Source organism: Lepisma saccharinum, chromosome 23 (genome assembly GCF_977018435.1).
Source record: "Lepisma saccharinum chromosome 23, izLepSacc3.1, whole genome shotgun sequence".
Taxonomy (NCBI): domain Eukaryota; kingdom Metazoa; phylum Arthropoda; class Insecta; order Zygentoma; family Lepismatidae; genus Lepisma; species Lepisma saccharinum.
In genome coordinates, this window is record NC_139251.1 from 56,073,397 (window position 1) to 56,097,893 (window position 24,497).

The 24,497-nt window shown below is 41.2% G+C and overlaps 1 protein-coding gene across 1 annotated transcript in view; it reads right to left on the reverse strand.

Moving 5' to 3' along the window:
- LOC146005368 (uncharacterized) overlaps nucleotides 1-24,497 on the reverse strand; it is a 46,273-nt gene continuing 21,776 nt past the window's right edge. The window contains exons 3-4 of the mRNA XM_083144581.1: nucleotides 6,403-6,565; nucleotides 1-869 (exon numbers count right to left, since the gene is read on the reverse strand). Of these exons, the coding sequence (XP_083000707.1) occupies nucleotides 193-869; nucleotides 6,403-6,565 (840 nt within the window). The 3' untranslated portion in view covers nucleotides 1-192. The remainder of the gene's footprint in view (nucleotides 870-6,402; nucleotides 6,566-24,497) is intronic.

The window sequence follows — 24,497 nt, forward strand, 5'->3', positions numbered from 1 at the left end:
TTACAAATAAGCTATTTTGCATTGTTTCTATGAATATTTTTTGAGAGTTTATGGATACTACTAATTCCGTAAATTATTATTTTCAATGTTATTCTCAGGATGATTTAGTCTCCACAAGTTTACAAATTGGAATTTAGAAACAGACAATTTCTCAAAATGAATTGTTGTGAAATATTCGTTTCAATGGTAGCATCAGCGCATGCGAAACCATGGGACATCAGCAGGTGGTTGGTAGTCAGCCGGGTTACGGGCTGGCTGTTCGGGTCGAGGACGAGGAGGAACTGGCTGTTGTGCTCGAGGGAGAGCAAAAAGTGGTTCTGCTGCTTGAGGAAGAGGAAAAAGTGGTTCTGCTGCTTGAGGAAGAGCAAAAACTGGTTCTGCTGCTTGAGGAAGAGCAAAAAATGGTTCTGCTGCTTGAGGAAGAAGAAATTGGTGTAATGGTGGTCGAGGTCCGGCTGGGTTTGGTACATAACCATGTGGATCCTGTCCGGGGAGCCTACGCTGGTGAAAAAGGCGCCAGAAGCGGTTTCGTCTCCCAACACGCGGGATCTGGATACGTTCAGCTCTGTTGCGACGAACCAGGTGAAGAGGTCGGTCGGCGTTCCGATCAATTGGTGGTAGTTGTGCCATGATGGCTTGCATCAATTGATTTATTCTCAAACGCTCTTCCATGAATCTTTGACGTTCTTCAGGATCCATAGCATCAAGATCGGCTGGACCACGAATTTGCCTCACAGGATCCACCCGCAGCACCCGCATGGGGGCTGGACCTTCGGGCTCGTGTGGAATTGGTTCAATGTTCTCGATATGAAGTCGCATGCGACGGGGCACTGCATCAACCGGGCCATTTGGAGCAGCTCGGTTGTTATCTGGAATGACAGACATATCGTACCCAGGAGGTCATAAATAGCACTTTCGGCACTTGTGCACACAAATGGAAATATTACAGCCAATGTACAAGGTGGTCAGAATTAAATTTCCCCTACTCAAAGCCCTCTGGAGGCTGTTCCAAGCAACGGATTGCGGTGAAACTTTGTGTATAAGCTATGGAGATCATGGGGAAGTGAATGCTGATGAAAAAGTAGTTCAAATTTCCAACACCAGGTGCAAACGTGGCGCTTATAATTAAATTTTTAATACTCAGAGCCCTCTGGAGCCAGGTCGAAGCAACGGATTGCGCTGAAACTGTATTTTGAACACAAAAAATTGAAAAAAATAATCAGAATATTTCTACTGCAAAGAAAAAGCTGAATTTCATCAGGAAACGGTATCGGACCGCGACCCAGCGGTTGAGAAACACTGAACCAGAAGAATGCCAGTTAAAGAATAAAAATCATGAAAAGTTGCGAACTTTAAAACAATACGTAAAAATTAGCTATAGAGCTACTCAAAATTACATTCTAAACCTTCCTCCCAACAAGGATCGTTAGGAGATAAAGGATCAAGACGAAAAATTGAAAATTTGCCCGAATGTAGTAATTGTTGCTAGTAATAGTAACCCAACAAAATCTCATTGCTAGAGATCTTCATTTTTTGCAAGCGCGATAACACAGAAAAATGTTAATTTCTGCAAATAGTGTTCAAGTCCTTTGTGTCCATTCTGGCATAAAATGCGAATTGTGGCTTTTTTCACGATCTTCAACACATTTTGGGCTTAAACGGGTAGAAACAGCACCAAGATCCAACATTCTTGTGTTTCAAGGTTTACAAAAATAAGAAATTTCAGCATGTATAATGGTTTAATGTAAGTTACACATTAAATCATTCCAACAACTACATGAAACAACGTTTAAATGGACTTTTCTCGTGATTTTTCACCTTCTATCAAAACTCTGAGCATCACGGAGCAAAATGACGTGGTCCTGAGCGGATACCGGTACGCCACACGGAAGCCGTAACTTCGGTGTTTGCTGCGGTTTTTCTTTATCGAGCGAAGTGGTGCCATTTTGGCGGGGATCGAGTGGGTACCTACCGTCAAACAGGAACAGTATCATCGGTATGTGTTGCGGGAGAAATAATGGACAAAATCTTCCTCAAAAATCGGTTCCAACTTATCAAATTATCATGAACAGTCGTGGGCAATGTGACATAAAATACTAAATTTAGTTTAGAAGCACAATGAATATATAATTTTATGAATATTTAGCAGGAAAATGTGCTAAATTAAAAACTCAAGATTTGGAAAAAAAAATAACCGACAAGTAAAAAAAAAACATGAACCTGTTTTAGAAAGAAATTACACAGAAAAATAAAGACCCGTAGTCAATGCCTTAGTATGAAGGTGGGATATGAAAATTTAACTACCTGTGAAAGCTCTTGCTATTTCAATTGGGAGGGCTGCTCATCCGGCCCCGCCCCCAAATCATGTCAAAGTATTTAATTACGTATCGTGTATACTACTATCCTGTAACAAAAAGCTGCCTTTTTTTTTTTATTATTTTTTTTTATTATTTTTTTTTTTTATTACTGAACACTTTTCTGATCTGCCACTCCTAAAGTTATCGCTTTCCTCATTTAACGGATCAAATATGGTGCAAAGGTGCTATGGAACGAGCTAAAGTTATTGAAGTAGGTACTAGGGAAATGTATTGATCTCCTTGACTCATTGCACATATTGAAGCGTGGTGCCAAGGTGTAAACTATTTTTTTTTCAATATACAGTAAAACCTCGTTAATCCGGAGTAATGGGGGGTAAGTTGACCGGTTTAACGAAAGTCCGGATTAACTGAAATAACTTAAAAGAACAGTAGAAAGTGCATTAAAACTCCGTTTATAGCAACAAAACACGTTTATTATGGTGTATTTAAAGGGCATATGTCTAAATGCACTATACAGTACAGTACAAAGTCTACGGGAAAGAGAATTTCATCAGTGGTTGACTGCCTTTTCTTTGGGAAGTTCTCTTGTTTACTTCTAGCCACATTTAAACCATTTGCATTCTGCTTTTTTTTTTCCTTTTGCCTGTCCGGTTAAGCGAAGTCCGGCTTATCGGTGTCCGTATTAACGAGTTTTTACTGTATTTTAATAATATATATACATGTTGAATTATATATTATTTTAAGCAAAAAACCCTTAAATATTGATGGCGTGGTCCGCACCATTATACTCTCCTATGGGCACCCCTGCCAATCAGAATAAGTTAAACACAATGCACTACGACAAACAGTTCTTATTTGGTGATGCTTTTGATAGGTATATCATCACATTTGAAAGCCTGCGATTTGAAACTCAAATTAATTTAAAAAAAATTCAACGTATCTACAATATTCGTATTGTCATATTTCCATATGCATTTGAGAGTTTTCCCGGACAAATTATGAGAGACAAACATTTCATTAATATATTTTTTTCATACAACAACCACATATTTTCACATAATAATACAGGGCGTTTCATAATTGCCTTCGGGATATTGGATGTCGGTTGCTCAGAGGCCAACTCATCCACGGGAGGAGAATATGTCAGTGAAGATAGGAAATATCCAAGTTTTTAACCCACCTCACAAATGTTCTATATGCCCTCCCTTGGTTACTCGACAGACGTCAACTTTGTAATCTTGCTCGTATGCGGTGTGCATTGGGATCCATGAGTATTACCGTGCAAATTGTCCATCACCATGTTCGTGCACTTTATATCACCCAAAAAGAGCTTCAAAAATTAAAAGAAAACTCAAAACAAGCTGTTGACAACTTCTGCACCAGCATAAATAAAAATCCATCCCTTGAAAACACATAGGATATAAGAGAAAAAATAATGAAAATAGTCATGGGTAATTTGCACGGTAATACTCATGGATCGCACTGTACAGTCTCAGGCTATGACCCCAGCTTGCCTATTTTACAAAACACTGTACAGTCTCAGGCTATGACCCCAGCTTGCCTATTTTACAACTGCCGAATAACCAAGGGAGGACATGTTAAAAATTTGAATATTTCCTCTCTTCACTGATATGCTCTCATCTCCGTGGGCGAGTTGTCCTCTGAGCAACCGACATCCAAAATCCCGGAGGAAATTATTAAACACCCTGTAGGTGTTTATCAATATGGAATCAGAGAGGAGAATCCACATATGTTTACAAACATGCAACGAGACAAAAGAATACCAACTTCACAGATTTTAAATCTGAATATAGGACTTACCCGATAGTGTACTAATAATGTCGTCGCTTAAAATCGAGAGATCTCTGGTTCGATACCCGGTTGAGGCATACAATAGTTCGGATCCTACTTTAAACGACAGGTCCAGTCCCGATTAGCCTATATTATACAAGGTTTAAGCCGGTTTTCCAGGCCCTGTGCAAGCACAAATAATATGAAAAGAAAAGTTGCCCGTACAACCTGGTCTATAGCCCGAGAGAATCCTTTCATTATTTGTTGCCAGGAAAGCTTCAAAACTTACTTCAATATGAATATTGATTTAAATACGTGCTGTTTCTTCTGAGGAAATATAACAAATTTCAGATAATTTTCCACACAGATGGCAGTAGTGCATGCTTAGAAAATCTGCTTTCCTTTCATTTCGTTCGTATTAATTAATATTGTTCAGTTTCTGAAAATATTTTCGTTTTGTAGCTACAAGTTCGATTTGTAAACTAAAATAGCAAAATCCTGAAAACGTATGAGGATATATATATTGACAGTAGGAAACACCTGCAGTGAACTTTGTTATATTTGTTATTTTTATACTCTTAGTGACCGTGTAATCCTGAGTATCAGACTTGTTCTTCTATAGACCGTGAAGCCTTGTTAATCCGGACAGACAAAAAGGCAAAAAAAAAAAAAAAAAAAAAGCAGAATGCAAGGTTTTAAATGTGGCTAGATGTCAACAAGAAAATTTCCCAAAGAAAAGGCAGTCAACCACTGATGAAATTCTGTTTCCCGCAGTCTTTGTACTGTACTGTATAGTGTATTTAGGCCTATGCCCTTTAAATACACCATAACAAACGTGTTTTGTTGCTATAAACTGAGTTTTAATGCACTTTCTGCTGTTCTTTTAGGTTGTTTCAGTTAATCCGGACTTTCGTCAAACCGGCCAACTTATCCCCCCATTAGTGCGGATTAACGAGGTTTTACTGTTATTTACGTTTCTGTTATATTTAGATATTCTGTTGTTATTAGGAAGAGCATTATTTTTTTTTAATAAAAATGGGTATTCTGAAAGTGAATTAAGTAAATTTAGAAAATACCCAATGTATATAACTTGGATACTCATGGTCTCACAAATTTCTAAAAACAATTTTTTATCATACTTGACCTCACCAATAAATGGTGAATTGTGGTCTTGCGTTTTCAAAGGATTCAAAGTACAAATAATAAACAAACTACCAAAAAATTTGAAACTAAACAAGATTTCCGTCAAGGAAACTATCATATATGCTATTTAATTTTGCATTAGAGAAGGCTGTTAAGATAGGAGTATAGAGATCTTAATAAATAAATCTGTGCAAATAGTTGCATATGCAGATGACGTAATTATTGTGGCTAGAACACCAGGTGGTAGTGAGACTTGTTACTGTAGCACAGAAATGAAGCTAAAACTAAATATATGGAAATAACTTCAGTATACACACATGTGGAATGCCTTATGAGAAACTAAGAGAATTTTGATATCTTGGCGTTTATTTAACAGAAAAGGGTGATATAATTACATAACACAAAATATATAACTTGATGTAATATTTCAGAACATGGAATATCATAGCGGTTTTTTGAAAGGAAGGGAATTTTCTAAAACATATTGGCTGGTCCAGATTTGCCTTAATTATTGACACATGGTATGTCTCATTTAGTCTATCTATAATTTTAGCCAGATGTCCAGGGTTCGAATCCGGGCCTTTTCGAATCGAGCCCTGAAACTCTAAACTGAGACTCTAAGTCTTACTTGCTCCAGAGATCCCATTCAAGCAGGGATTCGTCCATTTTTTTTCAGTATGGCCATAGTTATCCGTGATAAGATCTTTCCATCATTAAGCAAGAAAACCATTATAAACTGTCAGTACGGTTCAGCAGAGCACCGGAGAGCCCATAATTGCAATGAACTAGGCTCATGAGTTAATGACCGGTTTTAATTCTCGAGAAGGCATTCCGGCTGAGCCGAAGTGTCCCGATCTTAACCGAAGTGTGCCGATCCGACCCGAAGAATGTCGATCTGATCCGAAGCATGCCGATCTGAATCGAAGTGTGTTGATCTGAACCGAAGTGTGTCGATCTGAACCGAAGTGTGCCAAACCGAGCCGATGGATTCCTCTTCATTTGATTTCCTGCTTGTGCTGTGCAGAGTAGCGTAGTTCCTTGCCGTTCTGTTCAAAGAGTTCATAATAAATTTCATGCTTTACCCTTTCCTCTCTTTGCCACTCGCATATACGACACCAGCGCTGCTGTATATAAAATTGGATGCTCTTACCTTCTATCCTCCTCTTCCTGATCCTCCACCATTTCAGTAGCGATAGCTTCCTCCTCAAGATGTGACAAGTGACGACGTAACGCAGCCTCTTGTGCTCTTGCATGTCCTTGAAGCGCTGGGCGGCGATTCTCACCACTTCTTTCGGGTTTTCGTTCGGGAACTCCTGTCAAGATATAAGCTTATTTTATTAAATAACCCGTCCATTTGAAGGTCATACAGATGTAAACCCAGAAGTGTGGCCACCCAGGACGGAGTTTTTGTGACTGTGCACACAGAAAACTACTGTAAATTCATCAGAAACGCATCGATTGATGAACTAAAGTGTGCTTAGTGGTCTTTTCCAAGAAACAGGTATACAGTCTGATGCATTTTTGTACAGAGCAATCCGTTGAAGTGTAGACCGCCGCGTCAGTGTTTGTGCTATTGGCAAGCGAGGCGCTCGCGGGCACTGTAGACTGGCCGTCAATCAAGTGCGCAAGTTTCCGTATCTAGTTTAAAGAGTGGTTTATTTACGACATGGAACTTTTACATCCTGGAATCTTGTTTCAAATCGCCTTTGAACTTCACGTGCCGGTTGAGTTAACACACATGAATCATAAATAAATACACGCTGTGCAGCACGCTTGCTGAGATATAACACACTTTGCGGTTGAATACACTAGAAAAACAAACAAACGTAACAAGCAGTACACAGAAAAACAAACAAATGTAACAAGCGATACACTAGATAAACAAACAAACGTAACAAGCAGTACACAGAAAAACAAACAAATGTAACAAGCGATACACTAGAAAAACAAACAAATGTAACAGTAGGTGGAATGGTAGGTTCTGGCTGGGTCCTTTGACCTACTTTTGAAATGACTTACGACATTTTACTATAAGGCTGTCTCCCCTTATGATGTTTTCCTGTAAGGCGTATGTTCTAGCAACGCCCATTGACCTACTTTTTATTTTACGACGTTTTACGCACTAAAGTAACCTACAATGAGAGAAAAATGGAGAGAAGAAGCTCTGGCATCACTTTTTAAGCTATTTTTTATCCTATTTCAAATGTAGCTCTTATGCTACCTCACTTTTTTGACCTACTTTTGAAATGACTTACGATGTTTTACGCACTAAACTAACCTACAATGAGAGAAAAATGGACAGAAAAAGCTCTGGCATCACTTTTTTTTTTTTATCCCATTTCAAATGTAGCTCTTATGCTACCTTGCCTTTTGACCTACTTTTGAAATGACTTACGACGTTTTACGCACTAAACTAACCTACAATGATAGAAAAATGGGCAGAAAAAGCTCTGGCATCACTTTTTAAGCTATTTTTTTATGCTAACTCGTTTTTTGACCTACATTTGAAATGACTTACGACATTTTCCTATAAGGCTGCCCCCCTTTTTTATTGTAAGGACCCCCCCCCCTCAGCGTAATCTACTACAACCTGCTAATAGGCTTCTGCTCTCAGCGTAATCCGTTTTACGGGCTAAACTAACCTACAATGAGAGAAAATTAGACAGAAGAAAAGCTCTGGCATCACTTTTTAAGCTATTTTTTTACCTTCTGCAAATTTTGCTAACCTTGCTTTTTGACCTACATTTGAAATGACTTACGACATTTTCCTATAAGGCTGCCTCCCTCTTACTGTAAGGCCCCCCTCAGTGTAATCTACTACAACCTGCTAATAGGCTTCTGCTCTCAGCGTAATCTGTTTTACGGGCTAAACTAACCTACAATGAGAGAAAATTAGACAGAAGAAAAGCTCTGGCATCAGTTTTTAAGCTATTTTTTTTATTTTCTGCAAATTTTGCTTTTATGCTACCTCGCTTTTTGACCTACATTTGAAATGACTTATGACATTAAACAAAAATATGTTCACTCGAATATGGAGTAGGTTACGAGAATGAACAGGAAATTACATTGTGTTGGTTTCGAAATACCGTCCTCTTATCTCTAATGAAATTCTAAAGCCTTTTTATTACATTGAAATACCTGTAATGCGAAAGGAATTTCCCCGTGCTATCAACATTGATGCAATAACACAAATTCAACAATATGTAGACCTTGGGATGACGGAAATATATATAGTAATGTCAGTTAGCAGCATAGATACCAGTGATGCAAGTCCTCTTATCTCTAATGAAATTCTAAAGCTTTTTTATTACATTGAAATACCTGTAATGCGAAAGGGGATTTCGCGTGCTATCAACGTAGGCCTTGGGATGACGGAAGTATATATAGTGACGTCAGTTAGCAGCATAGATACCAGTGATACAATACGATACATTATTCAAAATGATGTGGCTGAAATGTAGGGGAAGAATCTTCTAGAACGGATTGTCTCGATTTCTATTGGTCCACGTTGCGTTGGCTAACATTTCATTTTTGACCTTATTAGAAAACCGTATAAAACTTAAAGCACTGGTGTAGAAAGTTCTGTTTTTATTTTGAACGTTAGTGAAGAGCATTTCTCCAGTATTTTCCAAAAGTAAGTAACTTTGTTTCTTAGCTTGCATGAGTTGGCTTTGATTTATAAGTATGGCTTTGCTTTTGTGAGTTGATTTTTGAAACTAGCCAAAACAGATATAAGAGATTGTGGAAGGAAGGTATAACTTCTTGAAAACCAAATAGTTCTTATGTATTGTGGAAGAAAATATACTCACAAAACATGCAAAAAGAGAGAGAATATAGAAGATGTTTCATGTCTCTCTCTGCTTTTATATATTTGAAGCATGCATCTTGGTAGCTGGAATATCTTTTTTTGTTCCGTGTGCCGTTGTTGGTAGGTAGGAAATATGTGTGGGGGGGCATATTTAAAAAAAAAAAATATGTTAAATTGTTAGAGGAAAGCAAGAAAAAAAATAGAGGAGAGTTGCGTGTTTTTGATATCTAGTGGAAGTACTGATTGATTTGATGTTTTAAGTACATTTTATGCACAGTAAGGCTAATCAAGACTGGACCTACAGTTTCAAGAACCACTTGTACCTCCACCGGGTATCGAACTCTTGATTACAAGACAACGACGTTATCGCTGCACCATCGCAGAGGCTAGTGGAAGTACTGATTGATTTGATGTTTTAAGTCCACTTTATGCACAGTAAGACTAATCGGGACTGGACCTACAGTTTTAAGAACTACTTGTGCGGGTATCGAACCCTTGATTACAAGGCAACGACGCTACCGCTGCGCCATCGCAAAGGCTAGTGGAAGTACATAGTTATTCGAATCTTATTTATTTAAAATATTTAGTTTTTATGCACGCTTATTGATATTAAACCTCAAATTAAATAAAATCTGACAACTATATCCAATTATACTTATGGCTACAGAACGAGCATTCGCAAAAAAGTGGCTTGAGATTTTTTTTTTACCACGTAAACAAAATGGCCGACATGCCGAATATGAACAGGCTATATAGATTTGAGAGAGAGATAGATAGGAAAAAAAGTTAATTAAAATTTAATTTCATGATTGCAACACACGGAACTTAATGATTGATTTATTGATTTAGTTTATTTTACTTCGCATTTTGTATCTTTTGGCTAATTTGCGAAGATTGGGGGTGAGTGATGAAATGGATGAATAGACATTCACAAACAACCAAGCCCGACCGGGATTTGAACCCGGGACCCTTGGCGTCACAGTGCGATGTGCTAACCACTCGGCCACAGGGTCGGGCAAACACGGACATACATAAAAATTAAATGTTTGGTGCTGATCACATCACATATTACCAACTATGTATTGGACTTCCCATATGCACAGATATGAATTTATTTTTTGCTTGTTGTAGTGCAAATATGTTGTCTGGGACCTCCTCCATGGTGCAGTGGTACGTAGGTTTGTATTCAAGGGTTCGATACTCGCTGGAGGCACAAGTGGTTCGGATAACACTTTAAAACTCTGTAGGTCTAGTCCCGATTAGCCTTACTGCACATAAAGTGGACTTAAAAAAAAACACCAACTCAAATGTTGTCCGGTTCGGGGTGACCTAGACCTACAGTCTAAAATATCGTGGTATTATTATTCCTGCAATTATTTGCAATCTTGGCCAGAGAGAGAGGAGGAGAAGAAAAAATAATATTTTGTTTCAATATCGAGCTTATATTTAAATTTATACATGTGCGCATGCGCGCAGGGGGTAAATTTTATTTTTTGATCGGGGGGGGGGGGTTGTAAGGTGAGTGAACATGTAGGAAAAGTACTGGTATATTAATTGATTTATTGATTTAGTTTATTTTACTTCGTGTTTTTGTACTTTTTGGCTAATTTGCGAAGATTGGGGGATGAGTGATGAAATGGATGAATAGATATTCACAAACAACCATGCTCGACCGGGATTCGAACCCGGGGACTCTTGGCGTCGCAGCGCGATGTGCTAACCACTCGGCCACAGGGTTGGGCAAGTACTGGTATATACATAGATCAAAGTTACATGGTTCTAGGCCCCATAGGAGCCGAGAAAATCAACGTTTTGGAAAACGTCTTAAGACAAATATCTTAATCTTTAAGAAAGTCGACTTCCGGTCTGTCAAGATGTTACTTCCGGTTTGTCAAGAAAATTTTCTTAAGACAATTATCTTAAGACGTTTTCTAAGACATTGATTTTCTCGGCTCCTAATTGAGCTAGGATGATGATTGTGGGTTTGTTGGATAGGTTTTGATGATAACTACTCAACTACAAGCAAGCCCCCCCCTTTCCCCCCCCTCAATTTGTTTAAGAAATTCGATTTGATCCTAAAAAAACACTCTGCATCCTATTGGAGTGTTTTGGATGTGTTTTAGATTAAAAATTTTGTAATTGGGAATGTAGAAAAGCTATTTTTGCTTGTTGGCGATATTTTTTAAAACTGCTCTGTGACCCTCTCGTTTTTCACGTCGTACGCAAAAAACTTCTCTGCAACCAGGATAACGCTGCACAGAGTATCGGCAGGCAGCGCGTCGTGGAACTCGCAGACGACCTTGATGTTGGTTCGATCGTTGACCACCACCTATTTTCTTTTTGTGGCGTTGATGACAAACATCGGCCTGCGGATTTTGAATTCGCTGGGGGTGTAGTACATGTCCACGCTTCCCTCGGTCACTCGTTTGTAAGCCGTGTAAGCTTCGTAAAGTTTGAGGTAATCGTCTTTGGTTATGTCCAGGTTGTAATTTTCGCGCGGGAACACTTCGTTCCTGCCATTCTTCAGATAAACGTTCTTGATCTTGCAGTCGTCGAATTTACTGGAATCTTTTTCCTGATTGTTATCGCGCCCGGTCTGAAAGAGCACCACGATGAAATCTGGCATGTCGAACTGTATGTTGTTGAACTGAGTCGTCACGTCGAATTCCATGTGACTTCCCGACGCCAACTTTTGCACGCACTGGTAACCGTGAAAGTGAATCGGCACCTGCGGGCTTTTCAAGATCTCCGCTTTGTACTTGAGGGCGTAGTTCGTTTCGTATTCCACGATCGGCATTCTCAATTCCATGCTCCGGATGACGCACTTGGCTGCTTCGGGTAATGTGTTGGCTATCGGCGTACCGTCGGCGTTCAAGTTGGTGTATCGCATCAGTGCGTCGTTGTCGTTGGCCGCCCTTCGAAAGGTGACGCGCAGTCCTCCCTTCCACATGATCTCCTTGTAGTCCGAGAAGAATCCCGGCAGCAGACGCATGGGAAAAAGCACCGTATGACTTTTAGTCGATATTTTGGTCCCCGCTTCGAATCCTCCCGCCTGGTAGTATGCTGCGTCCGTTTTGGATAATTTCAATGTTCCCACTGCCGTCGACGTGATGCCTGGATAGTCTATTCTGTCGATGACGGTGTTGTGTTTCCTCACCTCCACCTGCGAGAACAGGTGAGGCACGAAGTTGTCCACGAGTTTCAAATTGGCATTGGGCGGAAACGCTTCTCCGCTTTCTTTCTTCACCACGTCGAATTGAAGGTAGAGGTCCGCTCTGTGAGGATGAACGAACCCATCCCCTACGTCCACGTCGTATTCGATCTCCCTGTTCGCTTCGTTGAGATTGGCGAACGTGCGACGGTTCGGAGGGAAAGATTGCAATTCGTAACTTTCGATTTGCTCCATTTTTTTTTTCACTATGTGTGTTATTTATTATACGTTGATCTCCACGATGGCCGTCGTAGTGGCACCTGCGAAATCCACCACCTCTCCTTTCTCGTTCGTCACTACCAACTCTATGTCGTCTATGCGGTTGCGACATACTGGAAAATAGATCGGCGAAGAAGGTGTGTAGATGATCGGTTCCATGAATTCGGAACTTGGTTTGAACGTGGCGATGATTCCCGTCTGCTTGTGACTTCCCAGCAACCCCCCGTCCGAAGATTTCGTGATCATGCCTTCCGCCACGTTGCAGTGAACGTTCAGAGTTTCGATGGCTAGAAATTTAGGAATATTGACTGCCGTGTGCTTGATGCCAGCTTCGAGTTTGGTGTTGTTCTCGAAACCTAGAAGTTCTCCTATGGTGCCCAGGTCCACGGTCTCCGTCGCCGATACGATTTCCACTCTGTGCGTGACCGAATTTTGAGAAAGGTACGTGCCTTTGGGTAATTGAGCTTGCAAAGTGGAAAGATTGTATTGGCCTGGCGTGACGACGATGTGTTCGCTTCCGACGCTAATTTTGTTGTTGTGCTGCGTGACGTTAGGTATGAGGTACATGCTGTAGAATGCACGCAGAGCCACGGATTTAGGATAGACGATGTCGTCGTGCAGCGTGAGTTTCAAGATCGAAGATTCGCTCGTGAGATGGAACACGCCCATTGTATTTAAGATTCCACAATGCTTTCTGAAAATGTTCCACCGACGGGTTATTTATTTTAGACATGTATGCGAGAACGGAAAGGCATAGGTGGCCGCAGTTAACATCGGTGAAACCCTGGATGCGTTTGTCATTGTAGTAGAGGTTGGCAACACTGAGATACTTCACCAACCTGGCAGGTGGTGTGCCACCGAACGAATCGAAAACAAATGCATTGTTATCGTCAATTTTGAGGTAGCATATCCAATGTGTACCTGCATTTTTGTAACTGTCCAGGTTGACCACGCCATACTCTTTTTTCTTCACAGCAGAGGGTAGAGAATCGGACATGAAAACACCCCTGAAGTTCTTTATTCCCAACAGTTCGATCAGAGATTCAATATCGAAGTTGGACAGGGCTTTTTCTTTTTTTTATATTTCTTCAAAGCATCGAGGTTGCTTTTTTGTTTTTTGGTTATACCTTTCCCCTTCTTCTCCATAGCCAGATTGTGACGTTTCTGTTCTTCCAATTCCGCTTTGTTCTTCTTCGAGTCGATGACGGTTTTCGCGATGGCGGCACTTCCGCCGGCCAAACTTCCAACGGCCCCCAATGCCGCAAGAATGGCCGGGATGCTGAATATGAAACCTCCGATTTTTTGCTGTTTCCGCGAACGCTGCAAGCGTCTCAATTGAGGTGTGCTGAGAAGTAATTTCATTCCGTGTCCTTTCGTCAAGCAAGAACGTTTCTTCTCGCGTTGTTTCTTGGTGAGTAACCCATCGAGGGCACCTAGATTTTTTAGATTGGAGTATGGTATCTGGTACACGACACCCTTGGGCTTCATGTTTTTTTTTCACGGTATGTTATTTATATATAAATGTTCTGAGATTTTTTTGTGTAATTTTTTTACGGTATGTTATTTATATATATGTATGTTCCGAGATTTTTTTTTGTTTCGTGCAATTTTTTTTCAAGGATATACTCCGCGCAGCGTTGTTAAACAAATTCTATTACGTGCTTTGTTTTTTTACCAAGAAGTTCCTTTGTCCCCTTGTACACGATTCGAGTTTTGTTCTCGATTAAAATAGATAGCTTCTCGTCGGATAACATGTTAGCGTATCGATCCGGTAAAAATAGACTGTATTGTGCGTTGAGCAACAGACGCACCCTGGGACCATACTGGGTAGAAACAATTGAACCGCAAGTTATCGTGTAAGGTTTGTCGACTTCCAATTCCTGAATTTTTACATACTCTACTGACAAATTTAGCATTTGTTTTAATGCTTGAAGGTCACTCATTTTTTCAGTCGTCATATTGAAAAGAAATTTTCAGTGTTAGAGAAATTTAATTTTTTTTCACAATGTGTGTTATTTATATATACACCGAAGATTATTTTTTTTCACGATGTGTGTTATTTTATATATATTTTTTTTTTCACGAGATTTTTGTATCGAAGATTTTTTTTTTGTCTGTGTTAGAGGAAGAAAGTTTGTGCTTCGGAAAACGCGATGATGTGCGTGATGATATCTTCCGTCTCTTGTTTCGACTTATGCCAATCATCTGTGAATCGTCTTCTCCCCTGCCTCGCCTCGTACAGTTCATCTAACCTATTGTTTAATTTTTCCCCTGCGGCCGAAAAAAGAGTGTCGAGATCGCCGCACCTCATGCCGCTAATTTCCCGAAGATAATCCTTGACAGCCATTTCACAAGGGATGCGAAATTCCGGCGTTGATCTCGCTATGATCAAAAGTTTTCTTATATCCTCACAATCTCCGTTTACTGCATGTTTGAATATTTTACACAGCAGTTCGTGTGGCAAGTCGGTTATACCAGACATGATGTTTTTTTTTTTGTTTTTTTTTTTACTGTATGTTATTTATATACCCCACCCAAGTTTTTGTTTTGTGTTCATGGCTATGGTGGTGCCCAGTGCCGCAACTCTTTCTCCCAGCGATGCGTCTTTGCTGACGAATCTTTCGAAAGCCACGTGCTCTAACTTTCTGTCTGCTTCGTGACGTGCATCCAGATCGGTGCGAGTGGTGTTGTAAGCGATGTCGTGATCTTTGCATGCGGCGTCCAACGGATTCACACCCTTGTCTCCTCTCTCCAATCTTTTCTCGAGTTTGGTACCCGGTCCGCAGTACTGGTAGCCAGGTAAATGCATCTTGAAAGGTAACTTGTTGATGATGTCGTTCACGAGTCCCTTTCCTTCGGCCACGTTCCAGAATCTCGGAGGCAGCGTGTTGATAATTTTGATGAGGTAACCTATGCCCTTGTCGTCGTTCACGATGAAGTTGGAAAGTTTGGCACTGATCATGTCCACGATGCCAACCTTCTCGTTGTAGAAATTACGATTGCCTGCATTCTCCTCTCCTGCAATAACCAACAATCGGTCTATGAGCTTGCGCACGTCGTCCACCCAAACGAATTCTTTGGGTAACGTGTTGTAGAGTTTGACGCCGCTGCCTGTTTTGACCTGGTTCCAAATCGGTTTGATGAGATTTCTGTACTTCTCACCGCTGCTCGATTTCACCCTATTCTGCGAGGCGTCGTTGTTCTGGTACAAGGCATCCGTCATGATCAAAATTTCCTTGTAACTTTGGTAATCTTCGTCGGTGTAATCTTTCGGCTGCTTTTTGGCAACGAGTTCCCACAGTCCCACCGTACCCGGATACCTGTTCCAACTATCCTTATCGCCTAAATTAACTTTAATGTCGTTGCCTTCGAAGGTGACTTTCGATTTCCCAATCTTCCAAACCACACCCTCGTTGGTTTCCATGCTCGGATACAATCCGAACACTTCATCCTTGTCGAACTTCCCTGTGCTCAAGTAATCTCGTGCCAAAGGTCCCAACTCGATTTTATCCGAAGACGTGCTGCTTATGGCTTGACGTCGTGGCGGTACGTCCTTCAGTTCGAACGGCGTCGAAGGAATGCTCGAAATAGGCGTGGGTACGGTGTAACTTTTAGCTGCAAGTGGTACGAGTTCGTTGATCAAATTTTTATTTTGTTCCGTGACGCCTTTAATTTCTTTACCTAGATCGCTGATGGCGTCGATCACAGGTTGATCTTGACGTTTCTTCTCTTCGTAGAATCCGCGATTCTCGGATTTCCAACCTTTGAAGCGTTTCGCGAGGTAATCGCGAAGCTTGAGATTTTCGTCTTCGATTTTTCGTTTCGTCATAACGTTATTTATACACGTCGTTTCTCACAACGTTGCAACGTTTAGAAAGTCGTTGATTTTGTTTCTGTATTTTCCGTCGTTGGGTTTCCTCGTCATGTCGATCGTTGCGAATCCGAAATCGTCACTGTTCCAACAGTGGGAGCAGCAGCGTTCCGAAAATTGATTGTAGTTCATGTCTCCGCCTACGTAGTCATCGTACGCGTGCTTGAGGTTGGTGTGATCTTGACGAAACAAACATATGAAATTAGCATTGTCACGTACTAACTGTTTTGGAATTTTGGAAAACGTTTGAGCTAGGAAGAAGCAATCCATTCCTTTGTGACGACCATGTGTGAAAAAGTTGCGAATTTCATTTTGATTTTCCAGGATGACATCGTCGAACACAACGACTGAATTTTCACGACAATCGTCGAGTGGTTTTATTTCCGAAGAGAACGTTGCAATGTCCAGACCATCGTACAGTTTCATCAGTTGCTGGTATTTAGATTGCTCCAAACTTTTCGAGAACACGTACAGGTGCCTGTTCTTCCAATCTAACCAATTCGGTGCGAGGAGAAAATTGTCCACGAGCAGTGTCGTTTTCCCACACCCCGAAGGACCTACGATCAGACAGCGGATGCTGTCGGGGAGCAACTTGCCGTTCCTTTTCTTCTTTCGATTTTCCGAATCAGGTAGACGTTTCACGACATTCCACGCACTCATAGAATCACTTCGTTTGAATCGATCCAACTCGTGTCCGGAAGTCCCAGCCATTTCACCAAAAGTTTGTCGCCTCTCTTACGCAAAACTTTTTCGATAAGGTACGTGTCGGGGTATTTAGTTTTAGAGAGTTCCTCCTCGTAGAAGCGCCCCAATAAAATTTCACCGCCACTGTCCTTTATTATATACGTGTGGCGGTTTCCGGGTAGAACTCGAACCACGGTAAAAAGTTCCGTGCTCCAGTTTCGTGTGAAACCCCTGTCGAACGTTCGCTTCAATTTACTAACCCTCACCTGGTCTCCAATTTTGTATTTAGGTTTTTTTGTCGTGGGAGTGTACTTTGGACAGTAAACTGTAGAAATTAAACGCTGCTCGTCGGACTTGGTAACGTCAGCTGGCTTCATGCCTATCGTTCTGTGTACCGTATTATTATAGGTATCGACGAGTTCCGGCAGAATATCGACCCATTTGTAATTTCCCCGAAGCGTGAATCGTTTCCACATGTGTGTTTTCAAGGTTCGATTAAATCTTTCCACGATGCTGGCTTTGATGTGACTGAAGGTCGAATAATGTCGAATGTCATGTTTTTGAATAAACTTTTGGAACACGGCATTGTAAAATTCTTTACCGTTGTCTGTTTGCAAAAACCGTGGTCGTCTGCCGCTTTTGCGAAAAATTGTCTTGAATGCTTCCGTGACGCACGTTCCCGTTTTGGCCTTCAAAGGTAGAGCCCATGCGAATTTCGAAAATGTGTCTATGACTGTGAGGAGGTACTTGTTGCCCTTGTTCAATTTATGTACGTTTTTTAGATTGCCGCTACTCATCTCCACGAGGTCACTTTGCCAGAGGTCGTCGATGCCCTTGGTCACCACCGCCAAACGTTCGTAGTTGCGGCGTGCAGGTTTATGCAATTCTTGGACGATGGCTTGCCTAGACATTTTTTTAGAGATTACGTTTGAAGAGAAGCACCAGCGTGATGGGATTCAAAGAGGGTGGCACTTCGCTCGTGTTTTGAATGATCAGCTTATCGCCGGCACTCACGTCGAAAACGGTAAGATCTTCGTCTTCGTGTATTTCATATACGTTGCGCGTTTCGTTCCAACGTGCCAGAGGAATGTTTCCTGCTTTCTGGACACCACGATTCGATATCAAGGTCATGGTGGGAACGCTAGCTTTTCTGCCGTGAGACCAGTACGAAAATTCATTTATCTGAATCGTGCCATCGAGAAGAAACTTGTAGTACGGATGATAAGGATGCAACATGTACAGTTTGTTACCTTCGACGAACGTGGAGATTCTCTGTTGATTGGGTACGCTGTTGATTTCGATGGCTTGCAGAGAATGCAGTTTAGCGAATTTAGTATCGACGCTAACGAGGTTGCTGTGAAGCTGTCCCAGTGTATTTTGTACGGGCAACAAATATTCGACTATGGTATCCGTTACTGTAGAAAATGACGGTTTGATTTTCACTTCCACGTTCAACTGCTTGAAGTTTTCGTTGAGTTCTTGCAACTTGGCACCGAAAGAGGCCAGCGTCGATTCCTGCGTGGATTCCAGCACTCCAACTTGATCTCTGATGTTGACGACAATACTCTGAAGGTTCTCGATTTGATTCAATTTCGAACTTTTCTCGGTAAGATCGTTCACGATGCTTCGCATCTCGGTAAACTGCGTGTGAAGATCGACGACGCTCTGCGAAGTGGGTAGCGTCGACACCAGCGAAGCAAGTTCGTCTCGAATCTGTTCCACGTTCGCCGTTTCCGTTTCCAGTCGTTTCAGCATTCGAGATATGTTCCTTTTCAAAGCGTGTAATTCTTTGGAGGTGGGGAGATTGGCCACCCTACTCTCGAGATCGCTTAACGAACTTTTGATGTCGCTCGATTCGGTTAGTGCCGTCACCGCCGTTTTCAATTTTTCCAAATCTTCGCTCGAAGGTACGCTCGTCCGTAACGATTCCAAATCACCCTGTATGTTGTCGAGTACGTGATGAAAATGAGCAAGATTGGATTCGACGTTCAAATTTTCTAAATATTCGATCTTCTGCTGAACCGTGATTAACGTGTCCTGAATGCTCGTCAACGCGCTCGCTTCAGCGTGAATATTTTTAATTTCTTCGTTTATCAACTCCAGAGACGCCTGAAGCGTAGCGATGGTGGTTTGAATGTGTTCGAAATCTTGATAAGCCTCCAATTGAATTTTTATGTTCGCGACGCTTTTGCCGATGACCTGCAGTTCGTCTGACGATGGTAGGTTCGTCATTGTATCTTCCAAAGTCTGTAACTTGGATTTAATTTCTTCCAACGTGCTGGCGAATTCTTCTTGTAATTTGGAAACGACGACGTGCAAGCGTTCTACATCAATATCCTTCACGACGGTTTGAAGTTCAGAGAAATTCTTTTCGATTGCGGAAGTTCGTTCTTCGATTTCGAGTTTCAATTTTTCCAAATCTTCATTTTTCGATTGAAATTGCTGTAATTTGGCCAAATCATTTTGAAGCGAATCCACGCTCAACTGTATATTTTGAACGCTGTCGTAAGAAGGTACGTCAACATAATTTTTTATGAGAGTTTTTAGTTCGGAATCGATTTTCAGAATGGGGTCGAGACATTGCGTTTGGAGCGTAGCGATTTCCGACTCTAAACTTTTGTTTAAGGTCTCCTGCAAAGCGATCAAATCGCTCCTCAACTTTTTAATTCGGACGTCCAACATGAGAATCTCTTCTGCGTGGTCTACACGCTTAGTGTGGCCGAAAATGTCGTTAGGCATTTTTGGTTAATGGTTATTTATAATAGGATAGACAATACGTAATTCTACGAAGAGAGGAATGAGTTTATCGTAATCTCCTAGGAGTTGAACGTAAAGATAATCTCCTGCAGAAACATCGTACGTAATGTTAGAAAGCATCTTGTCGTGCTTGATTCGAAAAATATTCTTGCCGGTAGATATTTTGATTTCGCCTACGTTTTCCGGATTCACGGTGATTTGAAGTTTCCCACCGATCGGAATTTCGTAAAAATGTAAATTGTTGTTGAAGACGTAAAACATCTTGCCCACATCATCATCCAATTTCGTCCAAATACTGTTGAGATGAACAATCAGTAGACCATTGAGTTTAGTTAACATGGAAGGTAAATCTGTCGTCGTGCGGTGTACAGTCTCCATGTTGGTTTGCTTTCGGAAACCAAAAAGATTCATGCCGGATATTTAAGAAAAAATTGAGAACATATCTAATATAAACAACACCACAAATAGTAACTTCATCTATGGTAGATCATTTATGGTTTTGGGGTCTAATATAAATAACACCACAAATAGTAACTTCATCCATGGTAGATTATTTATGCTTGGGGGTCTAATATAAATAACACCACAAATAGTAACTTCATCTATGGTAGATCATTTATGGTTTTGGGGTCTAATATAAATAACACCACAAAAAGAAATGAGTGCAATTTAGTAACTTCATCTTTTTTTTCTTAGCAAAAGAAAAAAATGGAGAAGAAGGAAGCGAAACGTGCATGTGACTACTGTGGGAAATATATATCTATTTCAAACTTGGGTAGACATCGGAAGAATGTGCATGGGGAAGGATCAAGTAAGAGAGAGCTCGATGTTGACGATCAAGCGCCACGAAAAAAGCAGAAGAGTGCCGGAGAAAATATTAGAAATATTTTAACCAAGGAGACTTTCCAATCTGAAGAAACATCTGATCTAAACAACTTTTTTCATTCGGTCAAAAGCAAGTTAATTTCGTCTATCACCGAAACTTTGTTGCAATGCTCGTTGAAAATCCACCTCATCGTTTCCGTCATTTACGAAAACGTAAAAAAAGAGCGAGAAACTTTCCATCATTACACTGGTGTAAAGAGTCTCCATGCCGCCGACGTCCATGAGCTGGATGCCATTTGCAACCAGATGTTTGACGCTTTGTTGAACAAGCACGAGACTTTCGAACAACGTGGATCGGGTTGGACACTTTGCGGTTTGCCTCACACTTTAACTTTGAAGGTGGCACGATACAACCCGATGGGAGCATCCAGCTACATCAAATTTCCCCTGAAAATAGCCAGTAAGAAAGCAATCATCAACATTCAAAATGAGGATAACAGATGCTTTTTGTGGTGCATCATTGCCGATCATCACCCAGCCAATAATGACAAACATTGTTTATACCACTACAACAAGCCAGAATATCTCTCAGAATTTGAAAAACCTATGGCTGGTATTAATTACCCTGTAAATCTACGAGACATTAGTAAATTTGAGGCACAGTACAAGACAGATAAAAACAAAAGTATAGCAGTACACATCTTCGGATTAGACAAAAAAAACAACACCATCTACGTTCTCAGACATAGCAACATTAAAAGTAATCGTGTCATCAGATTACTCCTGATCGAAGATGATGATAATTATCATTATTGTCTAATTCAGAATCTTTCAAAATTAATAAGAAGTCAAATTACCACACATCAACGTAAAATTCGAGTATGCGACAGATGCCTGAGTATATTCTACGGTCGAGGAAAAAAGAATGCTGATGAAGAACTCCAAGATCATCATGAAATGTGTAGTAAACATCCGGCTACGGCTATCGAAATGCCTTCTCATGACATGAAATTTTCCAACTACAAGGCGCTACTCTGGCATCCCGTGGTGATATGCGCCGACTTTGAAAGTTTCCAACTTCCACTCGCCATCTGCGAACCGAATCCCAGCATATCGAGCACCACCGAAATTCTACATCACGAAGCCTGTGCTTTTGGATTGATGGTCAACAACACAGGTAATGTTATTTTATATCGCGGCAATGATGCTCCACAAAAATTCGTTCAAACCTTGAAACAGATGGCCATAAAATTCGCTCCTCTACTAAGAGAAGACAAACCAATGGAGCCTCTTACCCAGGAAGAGAAGGAAGCATACGACCTTGCCTCTCAGTGTGATGCGTGCGAATGTAACTTCACCCTCGAAAATTTCAAAGTTCGCCACCACAACCATCACACGGGAAAATATGTGGCCCCCCTGTGTAACAACTGTAATCTACAAATCAAAAAACCGAATTTTATTCCTGTATTCATTCACAATTTGGAGGGCTACGACGCCAAAATCTTCATAAAGGAGATGGGATGCGACGCTCAACCCATTAGCATCATAGCTCGCACCAACGAGAAATTCATTTCATTCAGCAAGATGGTGGACGTTGGAAATAGCAATCACGTAGAAATTCGCTTCTTGGACTCCTACAACTTTCTGTCTTCGAGTTTGGCAACACTTGCGTCTCAACTCACCGACGATGATTTGGTCGCCACCAGGAAATGTTTTGGCGACCAACATTTAGCACTGTTGAGACGCAAGGGGGTTTACCCCTACGAATACATGACGGATGCTTCCAAATTCTCAGAAACGTCGTTACCGCCGAGAGAAGCATTCTACAGTCGTCTTAGCGACACCTGTTGCACCGAAGAGGACTACCATCATGCTCAGCTCGTCTGGTCTACATTCTCTTGTCAAACCATGGCCGACTATCACGATCTGTATCTGAAACTGGATGTTACGCTATTGAGCGATCGTTTTCATCTCCATCGCTCGAGAGGAATGGCAGCATATGGTTTGGACCCCGCTTTCAGCTACACCACACCGGGTTATTCTTGGCAGGCGATGTTAAAATGCACGAAGGTGAAGATAGAACTCATCAAGGACGTCAATCAACTTTTGTTTGTCGAAGAGGCAAAACGTGGTGGAATCGTCCAGTGTCCCCTTCGATACGTCAAGGCCAACAATCCATATGTTGCCGATTTTGATGCAGGGAAACCGACAAACTTCTTGGCATACTGGGACATGAACAACCTGTATGGTTATGCCATGTCCGAGTCTCTGCCCATCGGAGAATACGAATGGATGAGCAAGCAGGAACTTCAAGATTGTTTGGAATGGAGCGAAGATCATGAAAATGGATGTTTTCTGAAAGTAGATTTGGAATATCCTGCATCCCTTCATCGAGAACACCATGGATTTGCAATGGCACCTGTGATGGAATCGGCTCCGGAGAAGAAGCTGATGCTCACCTTCAAGAGCAAAGAGAATTACGTGGTGCATTATCGTCTCCTACAATTCTACCTCCAGCATGGATTGGTTTTGAAGCGCGTGCACTCGGGATTGAAGTTTAAACAGACCAGGTGGCTAGCACCCTATATCGACGGCAACACTCAACGTCGAGCATCAGCTTCTTCTTCCGCAGACAAAGACTTATACAAATTGATGAACAACAGCATCTACGGCAAGAGCATGGAAGATGCCAGGAAAAGAAGAAATATCAACTTGGTCTCCGACCCCAAGAAAATAAACAAGCTCGTCGCTCAGCCCACGTACAAGAACTTCACGATACTGAGCGACACGTTGGTATTGATCGAACGTGCTCTCCGCCACATAACATTCGACAAACCAATCGCCGTGGGAGTTGCAATCCTCGAGTTGTCGAAGCTGGCCATGTACAAGTTTCACTACGACGTCATGAAACCACGCTATGGAGAGGCGATCGAGGTGGCGTACACCGACACGGACAGCTTCGTGTACAACATCCGCACCGATGATCTATACGAAGATCTCAAAAGCATGAGCCAGCATTTCGATTTCTCCAATTATCCGAAAGATCACCCTCTCTTCGACGACAGCCAGAAAATGACGATCGGGAAGATGAAGGATGAAGTCAACGGCCGCATCATCACAGAGTTTGCTGGCCTTCGAGCGAAAATGTACGCCATCAAAATTCAGGATGAGACCGAAATAAAAAAGGCAAAGGGGGTGGGGCGTTCGAGCACAAACAAACTAACCGTAGAAGATTACAAGTCGTGCTTGTTCGACAAAAAAATCAAACGCGTGACCGAACATCGGATCACGAGCACCATCGATCAGTTGCATACATCCACGATAAACAAAGTGGCGCTTGATCCCCACGACACCAAATTGAGGCTGCTAGACTGCAACATCCACACCCCGAGAATGGGGATACCATGACGAGGAAGAAATCTGCTCACACCATTAGACTTCTGCATCAAAAAAGTACGTATTATTTCTTGCACCACTTTTTTTTTTTTAAAAAAAAACAATCATTCACACTAATTTTTGCATTCACACTTTTTTTATATTTTTCTATTATTTTTTTTAAAAAAAAAACAATCATTCACACTAATTTTTGCATTCACACTTTTTTTTTATATATTTTTTCTATCATATTATGTACACTATTTTGAGGATATTTTTTTTTCTTTCAGATGCTGCACCCCCTACGGAAACTTTTTTAGTTCTTACACATTCTATTCTTAACCAAAATTTTTCTTCTTTTCAATCATAAAACACACACATTACACACGGAGGTCCTCTGTAGGGGGTCATGGGGGGGTTTAAAAAAAAAAACCATGAAACTCTACAGAGGCATGGCTTTGTTAGCCGTGGCCATTAGAACTGTGTTGGGCACCA